Here is a 22,315-nt window from a genome sequence, read left to right on the forward strand (position 1 = left end):
AAAAATTTGAGCACTGGCATGTAATATACATTTTACGGTATTGATCATTTTTTAGACATTTTCCCTCAAAGATTCTACTACTACCACCTGGCTTACAATTACTGAAAAGAAGAAAGTTTTCATATCCACCAAAATATTTATATTAATACTATAAATTTTGAGATAGAAGTAACAGTAACACTTTGAGATAGAAAGAACTGGAAATGAAACATGTCCATTGATTAGGGAACTGTTTAACAAATTGTAGCATATAAATATATTGGCAACTGTTTTAAGAAATGACAACTATAATGACAACAGAGAAGCAAAAGACCTATGTGAGTCAAAAGGAATTAAGCACCACCAACCCCCCATCCCCAATCCATATAATGACTGTAATATTATAAGTAGAAACAACCACAATCAAAAATGAATGATACAAGATTACAAAGAATAAGTATGGCTTCAAAGAAGGCATGAGAAGACACCTTATCTTACTCTCTTGCACACTGTACATATTTTCAGGCTTTTATGAAAGATTGATTAGTTTTTCTAATTTTTCCTACCTTTTTTCTTTTTTTTGTTAAAACTATTTTTATTTGGGATGGTTCTTTGGGAGGGAGGCAGAATTATGGGGGGATTGGTATTTAACATAAATTTGAAATAAATTTTACATTTGATAAAAAAACAATTTATTTAAAAAAAACAAAAGGGACAGCTAGGTGGCGCAGTGGATAGAGCACTGGCCCTGGAGTCAGGAGTACCTTAGTTCAAATCTGGCCTCAGACATTTAATAATTACCTAGCTGTGTAGCCTTGGGCAAGCCACTTAACCCCATTGCCTTGCAAAAACTAAAAATAAACAAAAATGTACGTTTTATTGAATTTTTTAAAAATACTGAAATACAGACTGGCCAATATGACCAGAAAGGATAATGATCATTGTTGGAAGGGTTGTGGGAAGTCTGGGACACTATTACATTGTTGGTGGAGCTGTGAACTCATCCAACCTTTCTGGAGAGAAATATGGAATTATGCCCAAAGGACAACAAAAATGTGCATACTCTTTGATCCAGCAATACCACTACTGGGTCTATATCCTGAAGAGATGATGAAAAAGGGTAAAAACATCACTTGTACAAAAATATTCATAGCAGCCCTGTTTGTGGTGGCAAAGAATTGGAAATCAAGTGAATGTCCTTCACTTGGGGAATAGCTTAGCAAACTGTGGTATATGTATGTCATGGAACACTATTGTTCTATTAGAAACCAAGAGGGATGGGAATTCAGGGAAGCCTGGAGGAATTTGCATGAACTGATGCTGAGTGAGATGAGCAGAACCAGAAGAACACTGTACACCCTAACAGCAACATGGGGGCAATGATCAACCTTGATGGATTTACTCATTCCATCAGTGCAACAATCAGAGACAATTTGGGGCTGTCTGCAATGGAGAATACCATCTGTATCAAGATAAAGAACTGTGGAGTTTGAACAAAGTTCAAGGACTATTCCCTTTAATTTAGGGAAAAAAACTGATATCTTATTGTCTGATCTTGTTATCTCTTTATACTTTAAGTTTCTTCTTTAAAGATATGATTTCTCTTTCATTACATTCAATGGATCAAAGTACAAGAAGGAAACAATGTAAAGACTGACAGACTGTGTGGGGCGGCTAGGTGGCGCAGTGGATAAAGCACCAGCCCTGGAGTCAGGAGTACCTGGGTTCAACCAGTCTCAGACACTTATAATTACCTAGCTGTGTGGCCTTGGGCAAACCACTTAACTCCATTTGCCTTGCAAACCCCCTCCCCCAAAAAAGACTGACAGATTGCTTTCTGTGGGCAGGGGGAGAGGGAAGTAAATTGGGGGAAAAATTGTAAAACTCAAACAAAATTTTAATACAAAAATACTGAAATAAAGGAAATCATTTATAATTTTCACAGACAATTCAAGAGTAACCTAGTATTTTGAAAATGGTTGGAAAAAAAGTTTTTTTCATAATCTGAATTTATGGTAATATATGTTTAAGAGTTACAACAGTATTAAGTATGGACAAGTTGCAATTTTTATCAATGGAGTGAAGAACATTTACATGGTAAAGTCAAACTCTCACTACCAGTCTGATAACCATTCAGTTTTGGGAATATAGTGCTTCTCAAAACACTCAGATTTGCTTCCATTTCAGTCCCTGAAATCATCTTTGAAGGAAATAATCATTGTAGAAAAGGAGTTCAGTTTCCTCACCAGGGATCTAAGCAAAAGAGTCCAAGGGTTAGTGGCATCCCCTAGCCAATTAGTCCTGTTAGCCCAGTCTTCATAGGCATCATTGTGGAAAGTAATATCATGGGGAAAGGAACTGCTCATCACCACCAATTGCCACCCAATGGGCAGACAAGCCAGACTAGCTAAGTCAAATCACCACCACTAACCTGACTACCATTTTCTTTCAAACACTGATGGAGACCCTGAACCCAAGAACAAAGCTTCCTGATGAGAAGAATGAATTTTCAAATGGTCTCAGATCAGAAACTTAAGTGATTTTGTCAGAGGAAATGACCTTAAAGAAGAGTTATTGGCATCTGCTTTCCTGCTGGAATCTAAAGTTCATGGGAGTTTTCTATCTGATTCTCAGATAAGACCTTCCTAGGTTTCCACAGTTAAATATGAGATCTTGAGAACAAAAAGGGGACCATCTTACTTTCCTATTTTCCTATTTGTATCCCCAGTACTCTGTACAAAGTAAGAGCTTAATAAATGCTTTTTTCATCATTCACAGTTCTTGCAAAGCATCATTATCAATATCGATAAGGTAAATGATGATGATGATGATGATGATGATGATGATGATGATAAGGTCCAACTGTTATGGTGCTTTCCCCAACACTACTCATAAGTACTACAGGCACTATTATTTTCATACAAATGAGGAATCTGAGGCTTAAGGTTAAATATTTTCTACAATAGGGACCTCCAACTTGCATGAACTGATGTTGAGCAAGATCAGAAGAGCCAGAAACACATTGTACACCCTAACAGCAACATGGGAGTTGATGATCAACTTTGATGGACTTGCTCATTCCATCAGTGTAATAATCAGGGACAATTTTGTGATATATATGCAATGGAGAATATCATCTGTAACCAGAGAAAGAACTATGGAATTTGAACAAAAACCAAAGACTATTACCTTTAATTAAAAAAAAAAGCCATTATCTTATTATGTAATTTTGCTATGTCTTATACTTTTTTGCCCCCTTAGGGATATGAGTTTTTTCTCATCACATTCAACTTAGATCAATATAAAAACTAACAGACTGTCCTCTCTGGGGGGTGGGGAGAGGGAACCAAGATTAGGAGAAAATTGTAAAATTCAAATAAAATCTCTCAAAAAAAAAAAATAGGGACCTCCATTTCCTTTCATCTCATTCTTTTCTTAGTTCTCTCTAAAGTCTGCCTATCAATCTTATTAGTCATCCAAAACTGCTCTCTCCAAAACTGTCAAGTCTCTTAACTGCCAAAACTCAGTCATTTATTTCTCAATCCTTATTCTTCACAAACTTTCTGTAGTCTTTGACACTGCTGACCTTCTTTTTGATAATCTCTCCTCTCTCTGGATTTTTAAAGTCTACTGTCTCCTGGAGAGTCTCCTTTACCAGCTCTCCAGCCAGGTCAGATTTGCTAGCCATGGTTGTCCCACAGGGTTCTAACCTTACCCATCTTGTCTCCTCCATAGGGATGTCAAAAGTTTCCATAGATTCAATTATTATCTATATGTTGATAATTCTCAAATTGCTTATCCAGCAAATCAGACCCCAACTTTTGCATCTCTAAATGCATATTAGAAAGCTCAAATTAGATAGTCTATAGACTTCTTAAACTCACCATGTTCAAAACTGAACTCACTCTTCCCTACTCTCCACAATCCTCCCCATTTCCAAATTCCCTGGTTACTGTGAAAGTTATCCCATACTCAAAACCTAGGTGTGACCTTGACTCCTCAGTCTTACTCATCCCCCATAGCCAATTCAGTTGCCAGGATCTATCAGTTTCACCTTTTAACATCTCTTGCCTATACTCCCTTTTACCCTCTGACATTGCAACCACCTCAAGTCTGGACTACTACAACAGCCTTGTTCTGCCTGCCACAAGTCTCTGTCCACTCCAATCCTCCACTCAAAGTGGAGTCAAAGGCAAAGCAAAGTTCTGACCATGTCACTCCCCATGACTCAATAAATTTCAGAGGCTCCCATCTCCCCCCAGGAACAAATCTAAAATCCTCTCTGGAGTTCAGAACTCTTCCAGCCTTCTCATACCTTCTTCCCCCTCACAAACTCTACAACACAGTGTCATTGGTCTCCTCAAGAGACACTATCTCAGGATTTTAGAAATTTCCACTTGCATGGAATATTCTCCCCATGCATTGAATATTCTCTCTCATCTTTCCTTCTTGACTACCTTCAAGTTCCAGCTAAAATCCAATCTTCTACAGGAATCTTTTCCATATCACTCTTATTTCAAGCACTATCCCTCTATTGATTACTTCCAATTTCTTTTGTCAGTAACTTGTTTGTACATAGTTGTGTACATACTGTCTCTCCCAGTAGATCATGAGCTCCTCAAGAGCAGGGACTGACTGTAATTATTTACTTTTCTTGCTATCTCCAGTGCTTAGGGTGTCCAGCAGATAGTAGGCCTTAAGAAATGTTAATGGACTACCTGATTCCCATTTTACAGTTTAGCAGCTGTGAGATCTGAACCCTTCTTTGGACCCCAAGTCCAATGCTACTTTGATTATACCCCAATTATTCAAATATACAAGAAATATACAAAGTATACAAGTATATACAAATATACAAAATATACAAGCATATTTGGTTATATACAAGGTACTGAGTATATATTATATTTATTCTCAATATGTATTCTCATTTTGCATCCTAATAGATATGTAACCCAATAAAGACAATGTCAGCCTTTCTTTTAAAGATAACAGAATAAATGAGAGATTACTGACAATGAGATTACAGAAAAGTAAAGAAGTTCACAAAATGTCTTTCAAAAGAAAAACCTATTATATTTTCCCCCATTAAGATAATGAATTCTGACCACTACTAGGTCTGTATCCCAAAGAGATCACAAAAATATTTATAGCAGCTCTTTTTGAAGTGGCAAAGAATTGGAAATTGAGGAGATACCCATCAACTGGGTAATGATTGAATAAATTGTGGTATGTGGATATGATGGAACACACTATTGTTCTATAAAATATCATGAGGGACAGGAGTTCAGAAAAGCCTGGAAAGACTTGCTTAAACTGATGCTGAAGTGTGCAGAGCCAAAAGAACATTGTACACACTAGTAGCAACATTGTATGATAATCAGCCATGATGGATTTGTTCATTCCAGCAGTATAATAAGCAAAGACAATTCTACAAGATTTGTGATGGAAAATACCATCCATATTACAAGAAGGATTTGTGGAGTTTAAATACAGATGAAAGCTTACTATCCTCAATTTTTAAAAAATTGTCTTATGTATTATTTTTTCCCTCTCTAATGGTTTTTCCCCATTTTGATTTGATTCTTCTTTCACAACCTGATTAATATGGATCTATATTTACCATGGGTATATATGTGTAGCCTATATTGGATTTTTTTTGTCAAGGGAAAAGGGGAAGGAAGGGAGAAAAATGTGAAACTCAAAAACATGCAAAAACAATGATTGTTGAAAACTACTGTTGCATGTAGTTGGAAAAATAAACTAATAAAAAAGATACTGACTTCTGTTCTTGTATGGAGACATAATGAGCCAGAAAGTATAAGGGTAAAACAAGAACAAAAACTCTGACTCCTTCTTGGTAGGATGGGAAATAAAGAATCAGACTCCCTCAGGTCAGATCTCAGTGCATTCAGAGTTATAATCATTTTCTAGAATGCTTTCTAGTATGTTATGTACCTATATACGGACATATCTCACAAATAAAATGTCAGTTGCTTGAAAGCAGGAACAATCTCTCCTCTGTTCTCAGGTCCTCAATAGCCATGTAAAATATTTGCTGATTGACCTCTAATATTTGTCTCAAGGAACCTAAAAGTATGATGAAAATCAGTTATAAAGCACTATTTTCTTACTAAAGGAAATATAAGTTTCTTGGGATAAGTAAACATTTTGAAATTCTTATTCAACCTATAAAAGTGTTTTAAAAGAGGACATTACATTTTTTTGCCAGGGAACATGAAGATCAGGTTCAAATACAATCACAATAATATAATTCTAAATTCATTTTTCTCTTTTTTCTCCCTCTGTCCATGTACACGTGCATGTGTGCATGCGTGCATGCATGCACATACACACACGCGCACACACGCGCACACACACACACACACACACACACACACACACACACACACTCACTCACTGCATTTTCCAAAAGAGTTTACTCTTCAATCACATACTGACTGCATAAAAAGTGTTAGTTCCAAAAAGATACGAGGTTTGAAGTTTCAGAAGTTGACAGAACAGTGTCTCCAAGTTATTATATACCTCTGGGTTGCCAGCTATCTTACTTAAGCCAACATTCTGAGGCTGAGGGGGCCCAATGAATGGCCAATGAAGTTGTGTTAATATCTCTTCAAAGTCACTGCAACAGAAAATTAATACTAATATATTTTTAGTTAAAACAGAAATCTAAAATAAACCCTCTGTAATATCCAACGTGAATATGTTACCTACCATGTTAGTTTGTCCTTGAGGACTTTATGCCAGAATTTAACAGTGGACCTAACAAAACTAAGGAGATGAGAACATGATGATTCCTGAAGTTTAATATCCAGTTGTGCCATGGATACTAAAGTAGTAGCTGCCTCTGGTACGTTATTGGTCATTAGATATTGTTGAATATTATCACTGTAAAGCAAATATTAAAGTCAATTTGCATATACCATAAAAAAATTCAAGAAAATTGTTTAAAATCAAAACTTTCTCTTCTACTGACTTTCAGATAAAACTGAATATAAATCTGGAACAAATGAAATAACAATACAGGCAACATTTACCTTTCCTCTATTCTCAGTTGTGATCTTTTCTTTTCTATCTAATATTCATGGGCTGCCTCCTGTCAAGGCAGGATCTTCCTCCATAGCCTAATGTCACTGTTTCTCTCCTCCACCATTAACATTTATTTATATAAATGTTATATATTTATATAAATGTTCTTTCAGGGCCCTATTAGGTGACTAGCCAACTACTGTTTGTCCTTCATTCTCACAGAAGACCATGACATCAGGGAGGTGATGTCATGATAAGCAAGAGAATTGGGTTTTGATAGAGGGGGTGCTATGCTAAGTCACCAGCCTCACTTTCTCTTTCAGAGTCATCTGGATCCAGTGGCCAGATATGAATCAGGACAACTGGAGATAGCACTGGATGTAGGGCAAATAGGGTTAAGTTACTTAACCAAAGTTACAGAGCTAGTGAGTACCAAATGTCTGAGGCCACCTTCAAACTCCCATCCTCCTGACTCCAAGGCCAGTGCTCTATCTACTGTGCCATCTGATTCCAGATAGAGTGCTAAGTTCCTAATATTCCTTATGCTTTAGTAGAGATCTTCGATGGTATTAATCAACACAATGTTCAATGTCAAATTCTATTGCAATACAAAGCAATCCTTCAATTTTATCACATAGGTTACCTACTAACTATTCTATCTGGCAGACCCTGGTTACCTGTCATCAGTGGCAGAGTGAAAGCAGACCCAAGAAGATCCAAGTTTGAATCCTGGTTTTGTTATTTACTACTCATGTGATCTTGGGCAAGTGACAATGTCTCACTGGGTCTACATTTCCTCAACTGTAAAATTAGTAAGTTGTACTAAATTATCTTTTTTTTAGTTTGGTTTTTTTTTTTTTTTTTGCATGGCAATGGGGTTAAGTGGCCACACAGCTAGGTAATTATTAAGTGTCTGAGGCCAGATTTGAACTCAGGTACTACTGACCCAGGGTCAGTGCTCTATCCACTGCACAACCTAGCCGTCCCATTTAAATTACTTTTAAGGTTCTTTTCAACTCTAACTCTATAACTGTATAGGATGATTCTACTATAACAGCTCTTTTACCCCATATGATTGAATTGTTATTAGAGTAGTATTCCAGTTAAATAAAATTTCCAGGTAACTGCAGCTCAGTCCCCTATGTGTCAAAACAATAATTTCTTGTGGCAAAGACCAGTCAACTTAATAAAAATGACAATATTACTTAAAGCAACTTACTTATTCACTGTCATAATAATCAAACTATCCAAGCAATGTTTTATAGGACTAGAAAAATGATAACAAAATCTATATGAAGGCAAAAAGGATTATGAATCTCAAAGATAATAATTTTAAAAAGTGGGAAAGACCTAAGAAAAAAAGCATAATCTCAAATTCAATACCATCTATTACAGAATTCAAATTTTCAAGTTTAAAAATAAATGCATTCTCATTTACTTAAAAAGAATGTAATATTTAGAAGTCATTTCATATTATAAAGTCTCAATTTCTGAGAATCACAAGAATTATACATAAAAAGTTACTAAACAGTATGTACCATCTGACCTAGTCAGATCACTGTTAGGCCTAGACCCAAAAAGACATCAAAGAAGTGGAAAATGTATCACGTGAAAAAATATTTATGACTTAGATGAACTGAGGCAGAGTGAAATAAGCAGAACTAAAAGAATAATTTATATTATCAAACAATTTTATAACACTGTTTTAAAGACATTTAGAAACTGATGAATAATGACATGGGAAGAACCAGAAGAAGAAAAAAAATAACAACACTGGAAAGACAAACAATTTTGAAAGCTTTAAGACTGTGATCAATAAAATGATATGTGATTCACTTCCTGATAGAGAGGTGATAGAATTAGGGTGCACAATGAGACAAGGAAATTTTTGTAGGCAGCCAATGAAAGAATGCTGTTCTGCTTAACTATGCATTTTTGCTACATGGAATTTGTTTTTTCTTTTCTCTTTTTTCCCATAAGGAGTGGATGGGAGAGACAAAAAAAGATTTCTGTTAATTAAAAAGAACATTTTAAAAATAGTAGTGGGAAAAAAAATAGTGGGTTGCTACAAATGTCGTAAACATTTTCAGATGAGGTCACTGTATTGTTAGTTAACAATTTTACTTTGCTACAAAAAAAGCTTTCATGGAGTAGGAACAATCTGGAAATGTTTATAATGTAAAAACAAAGTATATCAATAAAACTTTTCTTTCAAAAGTTCAATTGTCACTTTGACTATTTCAATGTCACTTTGATGTTTATAGTCCATTGATGATAAAAAGTCACAGTCTTTCATTAGTCATTTCATTTCTCTTTCAAGGATTACTGTGAATATCAGATACAGGATAATACTATTTTAAATGAGTCATTTCTTATAAAGATTGGGGTGGGAAACTTTTTTTTTCTGTCAAGGGCTATTTGGATATTTATAACATCATTTGAGGGATACAGTTGGTTAAACCTTTAATTAATTCACCCCTCTAAAGCTACAAGATTTATTGAATTTCAAATCCTACCTTGGTAGTTGCCTTGGCATTGCCTGACCAATATGGTTGAAGGTTCCCCGCCCCTTAGAACATAAGTATGTGGCAAAATGGATAAAACAGGAATTCATGCAATCTCAGCTTAAATAATTTAAACAAAAGCAATGAGATGTTTTAGATCCCTAAACTTTACCACTGGATTACTAACTAGCTCTATCAATGACTTACTATATGTACTCAGACAAATATTTTATACTTGAAACCCTACAAATCAAATGTTTTCATACCTTCCTCCCCCCTCCCACTCTTTACAATCAAGCCCAACTGGCCTCTCTGTTCCCCAGATGCTATAATCCATCTCCCAGCATCTTCCTTTGTCCTAACCATCTCACACGCCTGAAATGCCCTTCTTCCTCCTACCTCATAGAAGCCCACAATGCCTTTAAGACAGAGCTCAAGACTACCTTCAGTATGAAATCTTACATTCCCCTAAATGCTTGTGCTTTTCCTCAAATCAATCCTATACTTGACTACTTTAATATGCCTTTATATTTATTCACTTTACATTGTGCTGTATATTTCTAGGTGTACTTCTTATTTGTCCTATTAGAATGTTAGTTCCTTGAAAGAAAGGATCGTTTCATTTTTTGGTACTTACATAAAAACCCAGGGAATAACAAAGGGCTAAGCACATTATAGGTGTTTCAAAACTTGTTTTTTGATTGATCTATGTAAACAACTTCCCTTTTTTTGAGAAATATGAGCAGCTCAGAGTTACTGAGACAGCCTTATTATTGAAACAAAATGTATACTTCTAACTTTATTATACCTGAAATATTTTTTAATCTTTGATGACTTTTTCTCTTTAGCCTTCCAGACACTGTAATATTTCTTTCTTTTTTCTTTTAGGTCACTGTAATTTTTTTTTTTTTTAGTTTTTTCAAGGCAATGGGGTTAAGTGGCTTGCCCAAGGCCACACGGCTAGGCAATTATTAAGTGTCTGAGGTCAGATTTGAACCCAGGTATTCCTGACTCCAGGGCCAGTGCTCTATCCACTGAGAGATCACTGTAATATTTCTTAACAACAATATAAACACGACTAATTTATTTGAGGCAATTGCAACAGACATCAGTGAATAAGGGCAAGAGGTCAAAATAGAAAAGCAAAAGGGTCAAAGATCAAGGAACCTGAATAAGTAAGTCTCAAGTCAAACAATTCACGTACTAAGAACTGCGTGAGTGACATAGTTGATCAAGAATCTCCATCTATGAGCTTCAATACATAGTATCAAAATTCATAAAATATTTTAAAATATAGTATGTATGAGCTTGGTGCACAGCTAAAATTAGTGTTTATTTCAGAAAAACCATTCTAATTTCAGTGGAAAGTTCCATTTTAATTTAACAACCTCTAAAATGAAGTAGAATGAGCATCATAAATTAAAAAAAGATTTTAATTAATTACTGAGCACCTTTTGTTTTTTTTAAAAAAAAAACCTGGGCGGCTAGGTGGTGCAGCAAACTGGCCCTGGAGTCAGGAGTACCTGGGTTCAAATCTGACCTCAGACACTTAATAATTGCCTAGCCGTGTGGCCTTGGGCAAGCCACCTAACCCCATTGCCTTGCAAAAAAAAAAAACCTGATCCTTGAAAAAAACTGTCTAAATTAGTGGACTCCACTTTCCTGACTTGAAGAGACTTTTTTTTTTAGGTTTTTGCAAGGCAAATGGGGTTAAGTGGCTTGCCCAAGGCCACACGGCTAGGTTAATTATTAAGTGTCTGAGACAGGATTTGAACCCAGGTACTCCTGACTCCAGGGCCAGTGCTTTATCCGCTGCGCCACCTAGCTGCCCTCCACTGCACCACCTAGCCACCCTTAAAGAGACTTTTCTAAAGTATTATGTATAATCATGTCATCTTCCTATTCTAAATCTTTTGCAGTCTGGTTTCTAATCTCAATCAATCAAAACAGCTCTTTTCAAGGTTACCAAGGATCATCTATCTATCTATCTATCTATCTATCTATCTATCTATCTATAATTCCATAGCTTTTCTTAATCCTTCTTGATTAAATATTTGAAAGTAATAACTATCTGTTTTCCTTCTGGATAGTCTTTTCTCCCTGGCTTTTCCTAACATGGCTCTCTCTCAAATGTTCTCCTTCCTGACTGCTCCTTCCTAAGTATGCTCTTATTCTGTATCATACCACCTAACCGCAGGTCTGCCCAAGGTTCATCAGTTCCTTTGGGTTTATCAGCTCTCTGTAAATGTTTCCCACAGCTATATATCCAGTCCTTATCTTTCTACCAAACTCTAGTCCACCTTACCCAAATATCTATTACCACTTAGACATTTCAAACACAATATGTCCAAAACAGAACTCATTTAACCCTGAAATTCACCTTTCTTCTAAACCTGTTTCTGATGAGGACATCACTACCTTTCCAGATTTACAATCTTAATGTAATACGTGACTCCATGTTCTCACTTCACAAGGCTAATTAACTACCACATCTTGTTACTGTTACTTTCACAGCATTTATTATCTCTTTCCTTAGCTTCCTAATTGGTTTCTCCTTCTTTTAAAAATTCATTCTCTAGGAATTTAGGGAAGCCTGGAAGGATTTGCATGAACTGATGTTGAGCGAGATGAGCAGAACCAGAAGAACATTATACACCCTAACAGCAACAAGGAAGGGATGATCAACCTTTTTTAAAACTATTTTTAAAAATTTTATTTATTTTGAGTTTTACAATCTTTCCCCTAATCTTACTTCCCTCCCCCACCCCCCAGAGAAGGCAATTTGTCAGTCTTTACATTGTTTCCATGGTATATATTAATCCAAATTGAGTGTGATGAGAGAGAAATCATATCCTTAAGGAAGAAACATAAAGTATAAGAGAAAGCAGATCAGACAATAAGATATAAGGGTTTTGTTTTTGTTTTGTTTTTTACTAAATTTAAAGTAATAGTCCTTGGTCTTTGTTCAAACTCCACAGTTGTTTCTCTGGATACAGATGGTATTCTTCATTGCAGACAGCCCTAAATTGTGATGATCAACCTTAATGGACTTGCTCATACCAACAGGGAAGCAAGCAGGCACAATTTGGGGGTGTCTGTGACACAGAATGCCATCTGTATCCTGAGAAAGAATTATGGAGTTTGAACAAAGACCAAGGACTATTATTTTTTAATTTAAAAAAAAATGTTGCTTTATTATGTAATTCTGCTATATCTCATACTATATGTTTCTTCCTTAAGGATATGATTTCTCTCTCATCACATTCAACTTAGATCAATCCATACTATGGGAATGATATAAAGACTAGTAAATTACCTTTTTTGGGGGGGAGGGAAGTGAGATTGGGGGGAAAATTTTAAAACTTAAAATAAATAAAACCTTTCTAAAATTAAAAAAAAAATCCACCCTCCATATAGTTTCCAAAGTGATTTTTCTAAAGCTTCTCTGGTAGCTCCTTTATATGACAACTAGGAAGTGAGGTGATTAGATATTTCATCTGAGTTGGGAGAACCTGAGTTGAAGTCTCAGATACAGTCTAGTGACCCTGGACAAGTCACTTAACCCTGTTCTCTCAGTTTCTTCATCTGTAAAATTAGCTGAAAATGGAAATGGAAAACCACTTGAAAATCTTTGACAAGAAGATTCTAAATGGGGTCACAAAGAGTCAGACACAACTGAAACAAATAACAACAAAGCTCCCTGTAACCTCAGTATTCCTGTATTTGGTATTAAAAAGTCTTCACAACTTGGACCTTCCTGAAAACCTTTCTAGAGTTCTTAGATATTACTCCTCTCCACAACTCCATAGTCACCTAGCACATTGGTCTACTGGCCCTTCCTTCATCTTCATGCCTTCATACTGGCTATCATTTTTTTTTTTAGATTTTTCAAGGCAATGGGGCTAAGTGGCTTGCTCAAGGCCACACAGCTAGGTAATTATTAAGTGTCTGAGACTGGATTTGAACCCAGGTACTCCTGACTCCAAGGCCGGTGCTCTCTCCACTGCGCCACCTAGCCACCACCCTGGCTATCCTTCTTGCTTTGAATGAACTCCGTTCTTTCTTCTGTCTCAAGCACCATATGCTAGTGTCTTACCTCCCATAATCCACCTGGGTACCTTGTATTTGCTTGGAATGAGTTTTATACCTATCTAGACAAGTGTTTTCACTATCAGGGTTCTGGGGGGGGACAATTTTCTTTTTGCTTTTGAATTACTAGTTCTTAGTACATTCTTTAGGAGGCCCTTAAAAATGTCCATTGAAGGAAAATTGTCTATACTACATCATTTCTAAATATATAAAACTATCCAAATGGAATTAAAGCTCCCTAAAAATTTTATTTTCATTCACAATGCATAAAAAAATTACCAATATACTATTTTATGACAGAGAATTAAGTTTAATGTTGACATGTTCTGTTAAAGGTAGAATCCTCCAAGGACATGATAATTAAGGATACAATAAATAATTTTTTACCTTAATTCTTCTATTTGTGAAATCCATTTTAGATAGGCAAGGTGCCGCTCAATCTCTTCTATTTGACTAATTGACACTCCAAGATCATCCATCCATGGCTGTGCTGTCAACAAATGACTGTTGATTGAACTAAAGAGAAGAGTTTCTTTTTCTAGAAGTTGACTAAGAAATTTCTTTGAATCTTCAGCATTTTTTAAGGCATTTTGAATTCTTTTAGGGACCTCTGATGAAATTGTAAGTACCTGAATACAACAAAGAAATTTACAAAAAAGGGATATTAATGCCAAAATATGTGCAATATTACATTTTTTTTAGTTTTTGCAAGGCAATGGAGTTAAATGACTTGCCCAAGGTCACACAGATAGGTAATTAATAAGTGTCTGAGGCCAGATTTGAACTCAGGTCCTCTTCACTCTGGTGCTCTATGTACTGTGTTACCTAGTTGCCCTGTAATATTACTTTTTATAATATTTTAAGTTATTTATTACTTGTAGAAAAATACAATTTCATATTATCATAACATGATACTAAACTAAAAACAGAAAAAAATGGGTATAAAACTTCAAATTTTTACTTAATATTATCACATCTAAAAGCATTACTATGTAAATGTTTTAACTCTCAATAACCTATAAAAATAACTTAAGAACAGTTCACTTTAACTGCCATTGCCAAAAACAGAATAAGGACAAGGACTTAAGAATCAAAAAGAAAGCCCCCTGAACAATTAAACAACTGGGGATTGTAAAGCTCAACTAAATTCTCTAAGTGACTATAGCCTGTTTATATGTAAAATGTGAAAATAAAAGAGGACTAGAGGGAAATCAGTAAAAAAGGTATTGCTGGAAGGCAGTTAGGTAGATAGAGCACCAGCCCTGGAATAAGGAGGACCTGAGTTCAAATCTATCCTCAGGCACTTAACAATTGCCTAACTGTATGACCTTGGGCAAGTCATTTAACTCCATTGCCTAATTTTGGGGGACTTTTTTTTTGCAAGGCAATGGGGTTAAGTGGTTTATCCAACACCTAACAACTAGGTAATTATTAAGTGTCTGAGGTCAAATTTGAACTCAGATACTCCTGACTCCAAGGCTAGTGCTCTATCCACTCGCCACCTAGCTGTTCCTAAAAATTTTTTTAAAAAGGTACTGCTGTATAGTTCTTCAAATTTTACCACCCCCAATCCCCTTCCTACCCATTCTAACAAGAAAGAAATGGGAAAAGGTCCTATACTGACATTGTCACCCCAATCTGTAAACTGTAAAACCTCCCACCTTATCCACCCCCCCACACCCAGTTTTTTCCCTACATGAGAAAACAAGTTTTTAGAATTATGGATTTATAGCTGGTAAGAATCTTATCAATACTTTAGTCTAACATCACATGTCACCGATGAGAAATGGGGCTTAGTAACTTTCCCAAGGTCATATAGTTAGAAGTAGAAGAACCAAGTAAGTGATGATAATTGGCTTCCCTGTTCTAGGGCAGTGCAGAATAGATTGCTAAATTATTAGTAAATTCATTATACATGTATTGATCAATTAAAAAAAGTCATAAATTTCCTTTTATACCATGTTTTTTCCTATCTTTATCTAGTTACTCATTCTATACAAACTTGTCATGGACTCATCAAATCTGTACTTCAACTAAAACATATTTAATACTTACCTGTTCTTCTAATTGTGCTTTATTTTCTGTCAGCTGTTCTATGAGTTTTCCAAGTTTCTGTAAAGATTTCAAATCATTTCCAACTTCCTTTTCTACAAACTCAGACACGTAGGAAGGGATGTCACAGGTATTTACATCTTGGTTGGTTGGTTCTTTTCTGATAAGAGCTGCCATTCTTAGGTCACCTAAATTTTTTGTTAATTGTAAAGCAAAAAGTTACAATATTCACTCAATGACAACGGTATGCTATAGAACAGGCACAAACAGGCATACTGGGGATACTCACACTCTACAGACATTAAGCTGCTATTCTGGGCCTGGATCTAAGGATACAAAGGAGAAAACCAACTTTACCCTTAAAGAATTTGCCTATAACTAAGAGGAAATCACCATTTACAAAGATAAGTAAATTTTATAAACAGACATGACACAAACACATGTCTATTTGTATATGTGTGTATACGTGTGTATGAAGTAATTTTGAGCTTGTAGCACCAGCAGCTAGATTAGAAAAGGCTTCACTTCAGTTGAGCTTTGACAAGAAGCAAGGGCACAAGTAAGAATGTAGAAGAGACAGAACAACATCTCTAGTCAGGAATGCCAGAACTCAAATTCTGGCTCTGATACTTACTAGCTGTTTGACCCTAGGCAGGTCAATCAATTTCTTTTGTGCCTCAGTTTCCTCACCTGGAATATGAAGGGATTAGTTTTGATCCCTAAGGATCTCGCAGGCTCTAAATCTATGATCTGATAATTGCTAATAAGGGACTGACACAGGCATCAGGCATAGTATGCAAAGGCACAAAGACCACTGGAAGCCCATGCAGAATTAGGAGTAGGCCTGTTTGACTGGAAGGCCTTGTACAAAAGGGGAGGATTGTGGTACAAGCTATGGAGAAGAGAAGAGTTAGGATTATAAGGAGCTTCTAATGCAAAATAGAGCAGTTTGTGTTTTATACTATAGGCAATAAGGCAGAAATGAGAGAATCTTGAATAATGGAGGTCTGTGGTCAAACTCATGCTTTAGGGAATATATCATTTTGGCAAGATCTTTGGAAGATAGAATGCAGAGGAAAGAGCAGAGACTGGGAGACCAATTAGGAAACTATGGCAAGAGTTCAAGAAGGAAGTAATTAGTGCTCAAAGTAGAGAGAGGAAACCACATGAGTAGAAAGAATTGTACAAATATGAGAGCTGTTTTGAAGTAAGAAGCAATGATTCTTGGCAAATGACTGGATATGCAAAGTGAGGAGTTTGAAGATATAAACCTGACTGCCTAGAAGTATGGAAAGTCCTTGGTAGAAATATCAAAATAAGCAAGTTTGGCATCAGGCTGGAGAGTGAGGAATCTGTGTCAGTCAAGTTCTGTTTTGGACATGTTGTTGAGTTTGGGATACCTTGAGGGCATGCAACAAAAAAGTCCAACAGGTAGACATCAATGTAGTTCATCAAAAGGATGTAAAGAAAGAAGAGAAGAAGGCCCAGGAAAAAGATACAAGAAAATATCTTGAGGGAATGGGAGGGTCAAGTGAAGGTTTTTTATTTTTTTATGTTTTTGCAAGGCAAATGGGGTTAAGTGGCTTGCCCAAGGCCATACAACTAGGTAATTATTAAGTGTTTGAGACCGGATTTGAACCCAGGTACTCCTGACTTCAGGGCTGGTGCTTTATCCACTGTGCCACCTAGCCACCCCTAAGTGAAGGTTTTTTTAAAATATGATTTAGTTTGTTTTAGGTAAAATGGAAAAAGGCAGTAGGTAAGGAAAATTTGAAACTAAGAATCGGAGGTGATTGGAATGTAGAAGCAATCTACTAGAAGAGAGAGAAAAGGATAGAATCAAGGCTACCAATGGAGGGGTTGGCCTTGGTGAGAGAAAGGATTACTTCATCATGAGGCAACTAGAGAAAGCACAGTGGACAGAGCTCTGGGCTGACTTCAGCAATTCCCTACCTGGGCAAATCTCATAAATTCTGCTTGATTCAGTTCCTCAATTGTAAAATGGGGATAACCTTGAAGGATCAAATGAGTTGTTTGGTACTTGCTTTTAAAAGCACTTAGCACAAACCTGATACATGGTAGGCACTATATAAATGGTTCTTCCATTCCCTTCTCTTCACTGCAGACCAGAATGAAGGAGAAGACAATGGAAGATAACAGTAACTCTCTTTTCTCTGTATAGTATGAGCTAAGGGTCCTTTGCTGAGAGAGTAATGATGGGTTAGTATGGCAGGTTGAGGAGAGAAGAGGTTTTAGAACAAGTACTACAGAAAAAGAACCAAAATATGGTGCTTCCAGCTGTGCTATTTGTAGAACAAACCTTTCTTGCTAATTTTGAAAAGTAAACTGCAAGTGGATGGGGGAAAGCAGAGAAGAAAGCAACATTTTCCTTCACCGTTTCTTATTTCTCTCCAACTAATATCCATCAAAACTTGTAAGATTATTCACCTTATCCAAATCTATACCTTGTTCCAGCCACCTTCCTTTTTTCAAGGCAATAGGGTTAAGTGGCTTGCCCAAGGCCAAACGGCTAGGTAATTATTAAGTGTCTGAGGTCGCATTTGAACCCAGGTACTCCTGACTCCAAGGCCGGTGCTTTAGTCACTGCGCCACCTAGCGGCCCCTCCAGTCACCTTCTGATCAAACTTCAAACCTAAATGATTTGCTATTTCAAGGAAACCTCTATTATGAGAAACAGATTGCCAAATCAAAAAACCTTAGTTAGGAAAGGAACCACAGATATGGGGCACCTGGCCCTTTTTTTTATTAAAGCTTTTATTTGAGTTTTACAATTTTTCACCCCAATCCTACTTCCCTCCCCCCCCATTGGAAAGCAATCTGTCAGTCTTTACCCTGTCTCCATGTTGTACATTGATCCAAATTGAGTGTGTTGAGAGAGAAATCACATCCCCAAGGAAGAAACAAAAAGTTTAAGATAACAAGATCAGACAATAAGATAGGTTATTTTTTTCTAAATTAAAGGGAATAGTCCTTGAACTTTGTTCAAACTCTGCGGCTCTTTATCTGGATACAGATGCACCTAGCCTTTTTGACCAAGAAATCTCTCCCTTTTAAGTGTCTAAGACACTATGTTGTGTCTCTGCTTCCTCCCTAAAACACTGCAAATACATATTTTAAAAAATCATCATGGGGGCGGCTAGGTGGCACAATGGATAGAGCACCGGCCTTGGAGTCAGGAGTATCTGGGTTCAAATTTGACCTCAGACACTTAATAATTACCTAGCCATGTGGCCTTGGGCAAGCCACTTAACCTCATTGCCTTGAAAAAATCTAAAAAAAAAAAATCATCATGACAACATTTTGCAAAGCATATATAACTGCATTAAGGATACTTATCTAAGTGGGTCTTTTAAAACTAGTATACAAAAAAAGAAGAGACAGTTCTGCCTTGGGAAGTAGTGAACTTGGACGTCCCAGTGACCCAAGTTCACATCTCACCTCTGACATTCTGTTCAGACTGAGTTCTAAGTCCCTTACTTCTATGTGCTCCAAGTAAACTCCCCTAAGATTTAGCTACTAAATTATAGGAAGATAAGAAAGATTTATCATACCCAAATGACCATATGGAAAAAGGAGATACTCTTTACCTTTTGTAAATCTCTAGCCTTAACTATTATACTAGTCTTCTGATTGGTCTCTTGCCTAAAAGTTTCTCTCCACTCCAGTCCATCCTGCAATGACCTGTCAAACTGATCTTCCTTCAGATTACCTCCAGTGGCTCACTAGGACATCAGGCCTAACTATAAACTCATCGGTTAAACTTGGCTCCCTGCTACCCTTCCACCTAAGCTCTACTGTGGCACCGTGCTCACAGCCAACACCCCACCTCTGAGCTCCCGGCCTTTTCCCTGGCTCTTGCCCAAGCATGGACCTTCTCCTGGCTTCCTTCAACTCTCAAGTGCCACTTGCTGCAAGGAGCCTTTCCCGATTCTCCTTCATTTTAGTGTCTTTCTAATTAGGAATTGACTGATCTGCTGATTTATCTTCAATTTATCAGGTCGCATTTGTTTTTATAATTAAAGAAGCTTTAAATCGCACAGTTTCTCGCACGTTCCCTCACCCCATCTGACCGAGAACAGGCTTGCTGGTCTCTTTTGCGCCTCCTCTTCCGCAGGGTCTGGGCCGGAGGGCACCGATGCCCGTCAGCCGCCTGCGCCATCCCACCCGCGGGACCCTCCCCACGGCGCCGGCACCAGCGTGGGGAGCTGTTGAGACGCCACTGGGGCGGGGGCTTCACACAAGTCCTGGGTCCTCCCCGGGGATCCCGCTGCACCCGGGGGAGCGCGCGGACGAGGCCGGGCCCGAGCCCTCCCGCTCCCCCCCCGCCCCGGGCCCGGCCCGCAGGAGGCCTCCGCTGACCTCAGCCCCGGCCGCCCGCTGCTCCCTGTCTTCCCGGCCCCATGAGCGGCTGCCCACGGGTGCAAGCCACCGGAGGAGCCGCTCCATGGCCGGACTGGAGGCGGCGGGGTCGGACGTCTCACTCCGAAGGAGGCCGAGTTGGCTGCACGTCACTTCCGGTCCGGCTCGCTGACCTCTTCCCGTCGGGGCTCGCTCTCCCTGAGCCTCTAGCGCCATCTGCCGACCGGAGGCCGCGCCGCAGCTCTTGTCCCTCATCTGTAACTGCTCCTGGTGTGGATGCTCTAAAGTCCCGGGGGAGCCGGGCAAAGGCGGGAGTCCTGCGAGTAGTAGCAGCAGGCTGCAGGGGGGCCTGCAGGAACTTGAAAGGGCGGGCAGAAATGGACACAAAGTAGGGGATGAATGAGCAGGGGTTTATTCAGATTTATTTGTTTTCCTAAAATGGGCATTTAAAATCTTCACTTCATTCTCTCCTTCCCCCAATCTTCTTCATCTGTCATTTATTCAGATCTCAATCACTGACACCTAACAACAGCCATACTTTTGATAGCACAATATTTTAAAAAGGTAATATGAAAAGGTAGGAAAATATGCTCTTTTCTCCCATTTAGGGATGTAAACTGGTAACTGTAAATTATTTGTATGTTAATAAATGGGCTTAAGTGATGGACTGAGTCTATTGCATGAGAGGACTTTTCTGTCAAATATAGAATCACCAGGGGAAGGTTGACTTCAGACTTATGAAACAGTTACTAAGGTCTATAGGATGTTGAAATATTCTTAGGTGGTAGGAGTCCACCTAGGGGGATGAAGTCAGAGTCTTGAAGAATGCATTTTAATAAAATCCAGGGAAATTTAAAACATGAATGAAAATTGGATTCCTGGTTCTTGTAGGTCATAATACATAATTGTTTTACGCCATTCACTCCAGACTTTAAATCAAACTAATTATTCTATTGCTTTAATATGAATGAACTTTTCACATATTTTTAAATCAATGAGATGATACAAGAAAATATGCCATCTGGATTTCAGAAAAACTTGGAAAGACTTTCATGAAGCTGAATGAAATGAGAACCAAGAGAGCATTATACACATAAATAGCAACTTTATGTGATTGATGATCAACTATGATGGATTTCACCCTTCTCAGCAAAACAGTGATCAAAGATAATTCCAAGACTTGTAATGAAAAAAAAGCCATCCATTTCCAGAGAAAGAACTATGCAGATTAAAATATATTATTTTAACTTTTAAAAATTTGATGTTTTTACTTTCTCATTGTTTTTCCCTTTTGCTTTAATTCTTTTATCACAATATGACTAATATAGAAATATATTTAACATGATTGTACATGTACCCTATATCGGATTACTTGCTATCTTGGAGAGAGGAGGGAAAACATGGAGGGAGAAATATTTGGAAACCAAAATCTTCCAAAAATGAATTTTGAAAACTAATGTAATTGGAAAAAAATAAAATATTAGGTAAACAAATATGCCATCAATGTGTCTTGTGACAGTTTTAGGACCTCAAAATTATGCCAAATGATTTATTTAAGTCTCCAGAAGTAATAGAGGAAAATATAAAGCTCACCTCTTATAATTACTATTTGTATAAACTTGGACAATCTTTCTGGGCCTCAGTTTCCTGCTGTATAAAATTAAGAGGTTAAACTAGATGACTTTTTCTCTGGGTTTATTATCCTTTTGCTACCATTTGCTGTCCAACAGTAAAAATGTAAACAATATATTGCTTTTGTAAAAAGTTGCCTGCCTAGCTGCATTCCTCATTCTTCCTTTGGCTTGTGTGAAATTTCCAGCAACTAGGAGTAGTTTAGAAATTAGGTTATGTTAACAGAATTTTTACTGATAAAGTCTCTAATCTGGGTGTAAGAGAAAGCCAGAGATAAAGTACCAGTGATCAAGGAACAGTTTAATTAATTACTTTCATTTCAAGGATTTACAAATCTCAGGATTACTCCCCAGATTGGAGTTCTACTTTGCTGTAGTGGAACCAGATATTATATACATGATCATAAGGGGGAAGGGAGGGAGACTATGAATCATAGAACAATTAGTTGAGTGATCTACCCAGGACAAAGCCACCAATGCAAAACCATGTAGGTGTTGTTGAGTCCTATTGGAAATGGTTAAGTTGATTGTATAGTCTTGTCCGTTATTATTCTTGAGTACAGAACAGGTTAGTACTGATTCACTTCACTTAACACAGGCCAGTACAGGTCTGGGAAAGAACAAAGACTT

At 37.3% G+C, this 22,315-nt stretch overlaps 1 protein-coding gene across 1 annotated transcript in view; it reads right to left on the reverse strand.

The window, feature by feature from the left end:
• The window catches only part of RINT1 (RAD50 interactor 1), a 33,683-nt gene extending 13,650 nt beyond the window's left edge, over positions 1-20,033 (reverse strand). Inside the window, 6 exon segments of the mRNA XM_074193957.1 lie at positions 6,473-6,622; positions 6,715-6,888; positions 14,010-14,251; positions 15,678-15,862; positions 15,964-16,000; positions 19,756-20,033. Coding sequence (XP_074050058.1) covers positions 6,473-6,622; positions 6,715-6,888; positions 14,010-14,251; positions 15,678-15,862; positions 15,964-16,000; positions 19,756-19,854 — 887 coding nt within the window. The 5' untranslated portion in view covers positions 19,855-20,033.
• Between the last annotated feature and the right edge of the window lie 2,282 nt (positions 20,034-22,315).

The sequence above is a fragment of the Macrotis lagotis genome, chromosome 7 (genome assembly GCF_037893015.1).
Source record: "Macrotis lagotis isolate mMagLag1 chromosome 7, bilby.v1.9.chrom.fasta, whole genome shotgun sequence".
In the NCBI taxonomy this organism is placed as follows: domain Eukaryota; kingdom Metazoa; phylum Chordata; class Mammalia; order Peramelemorphia; family Peramelidae; genus Macrotis; species Macrotis lagotis.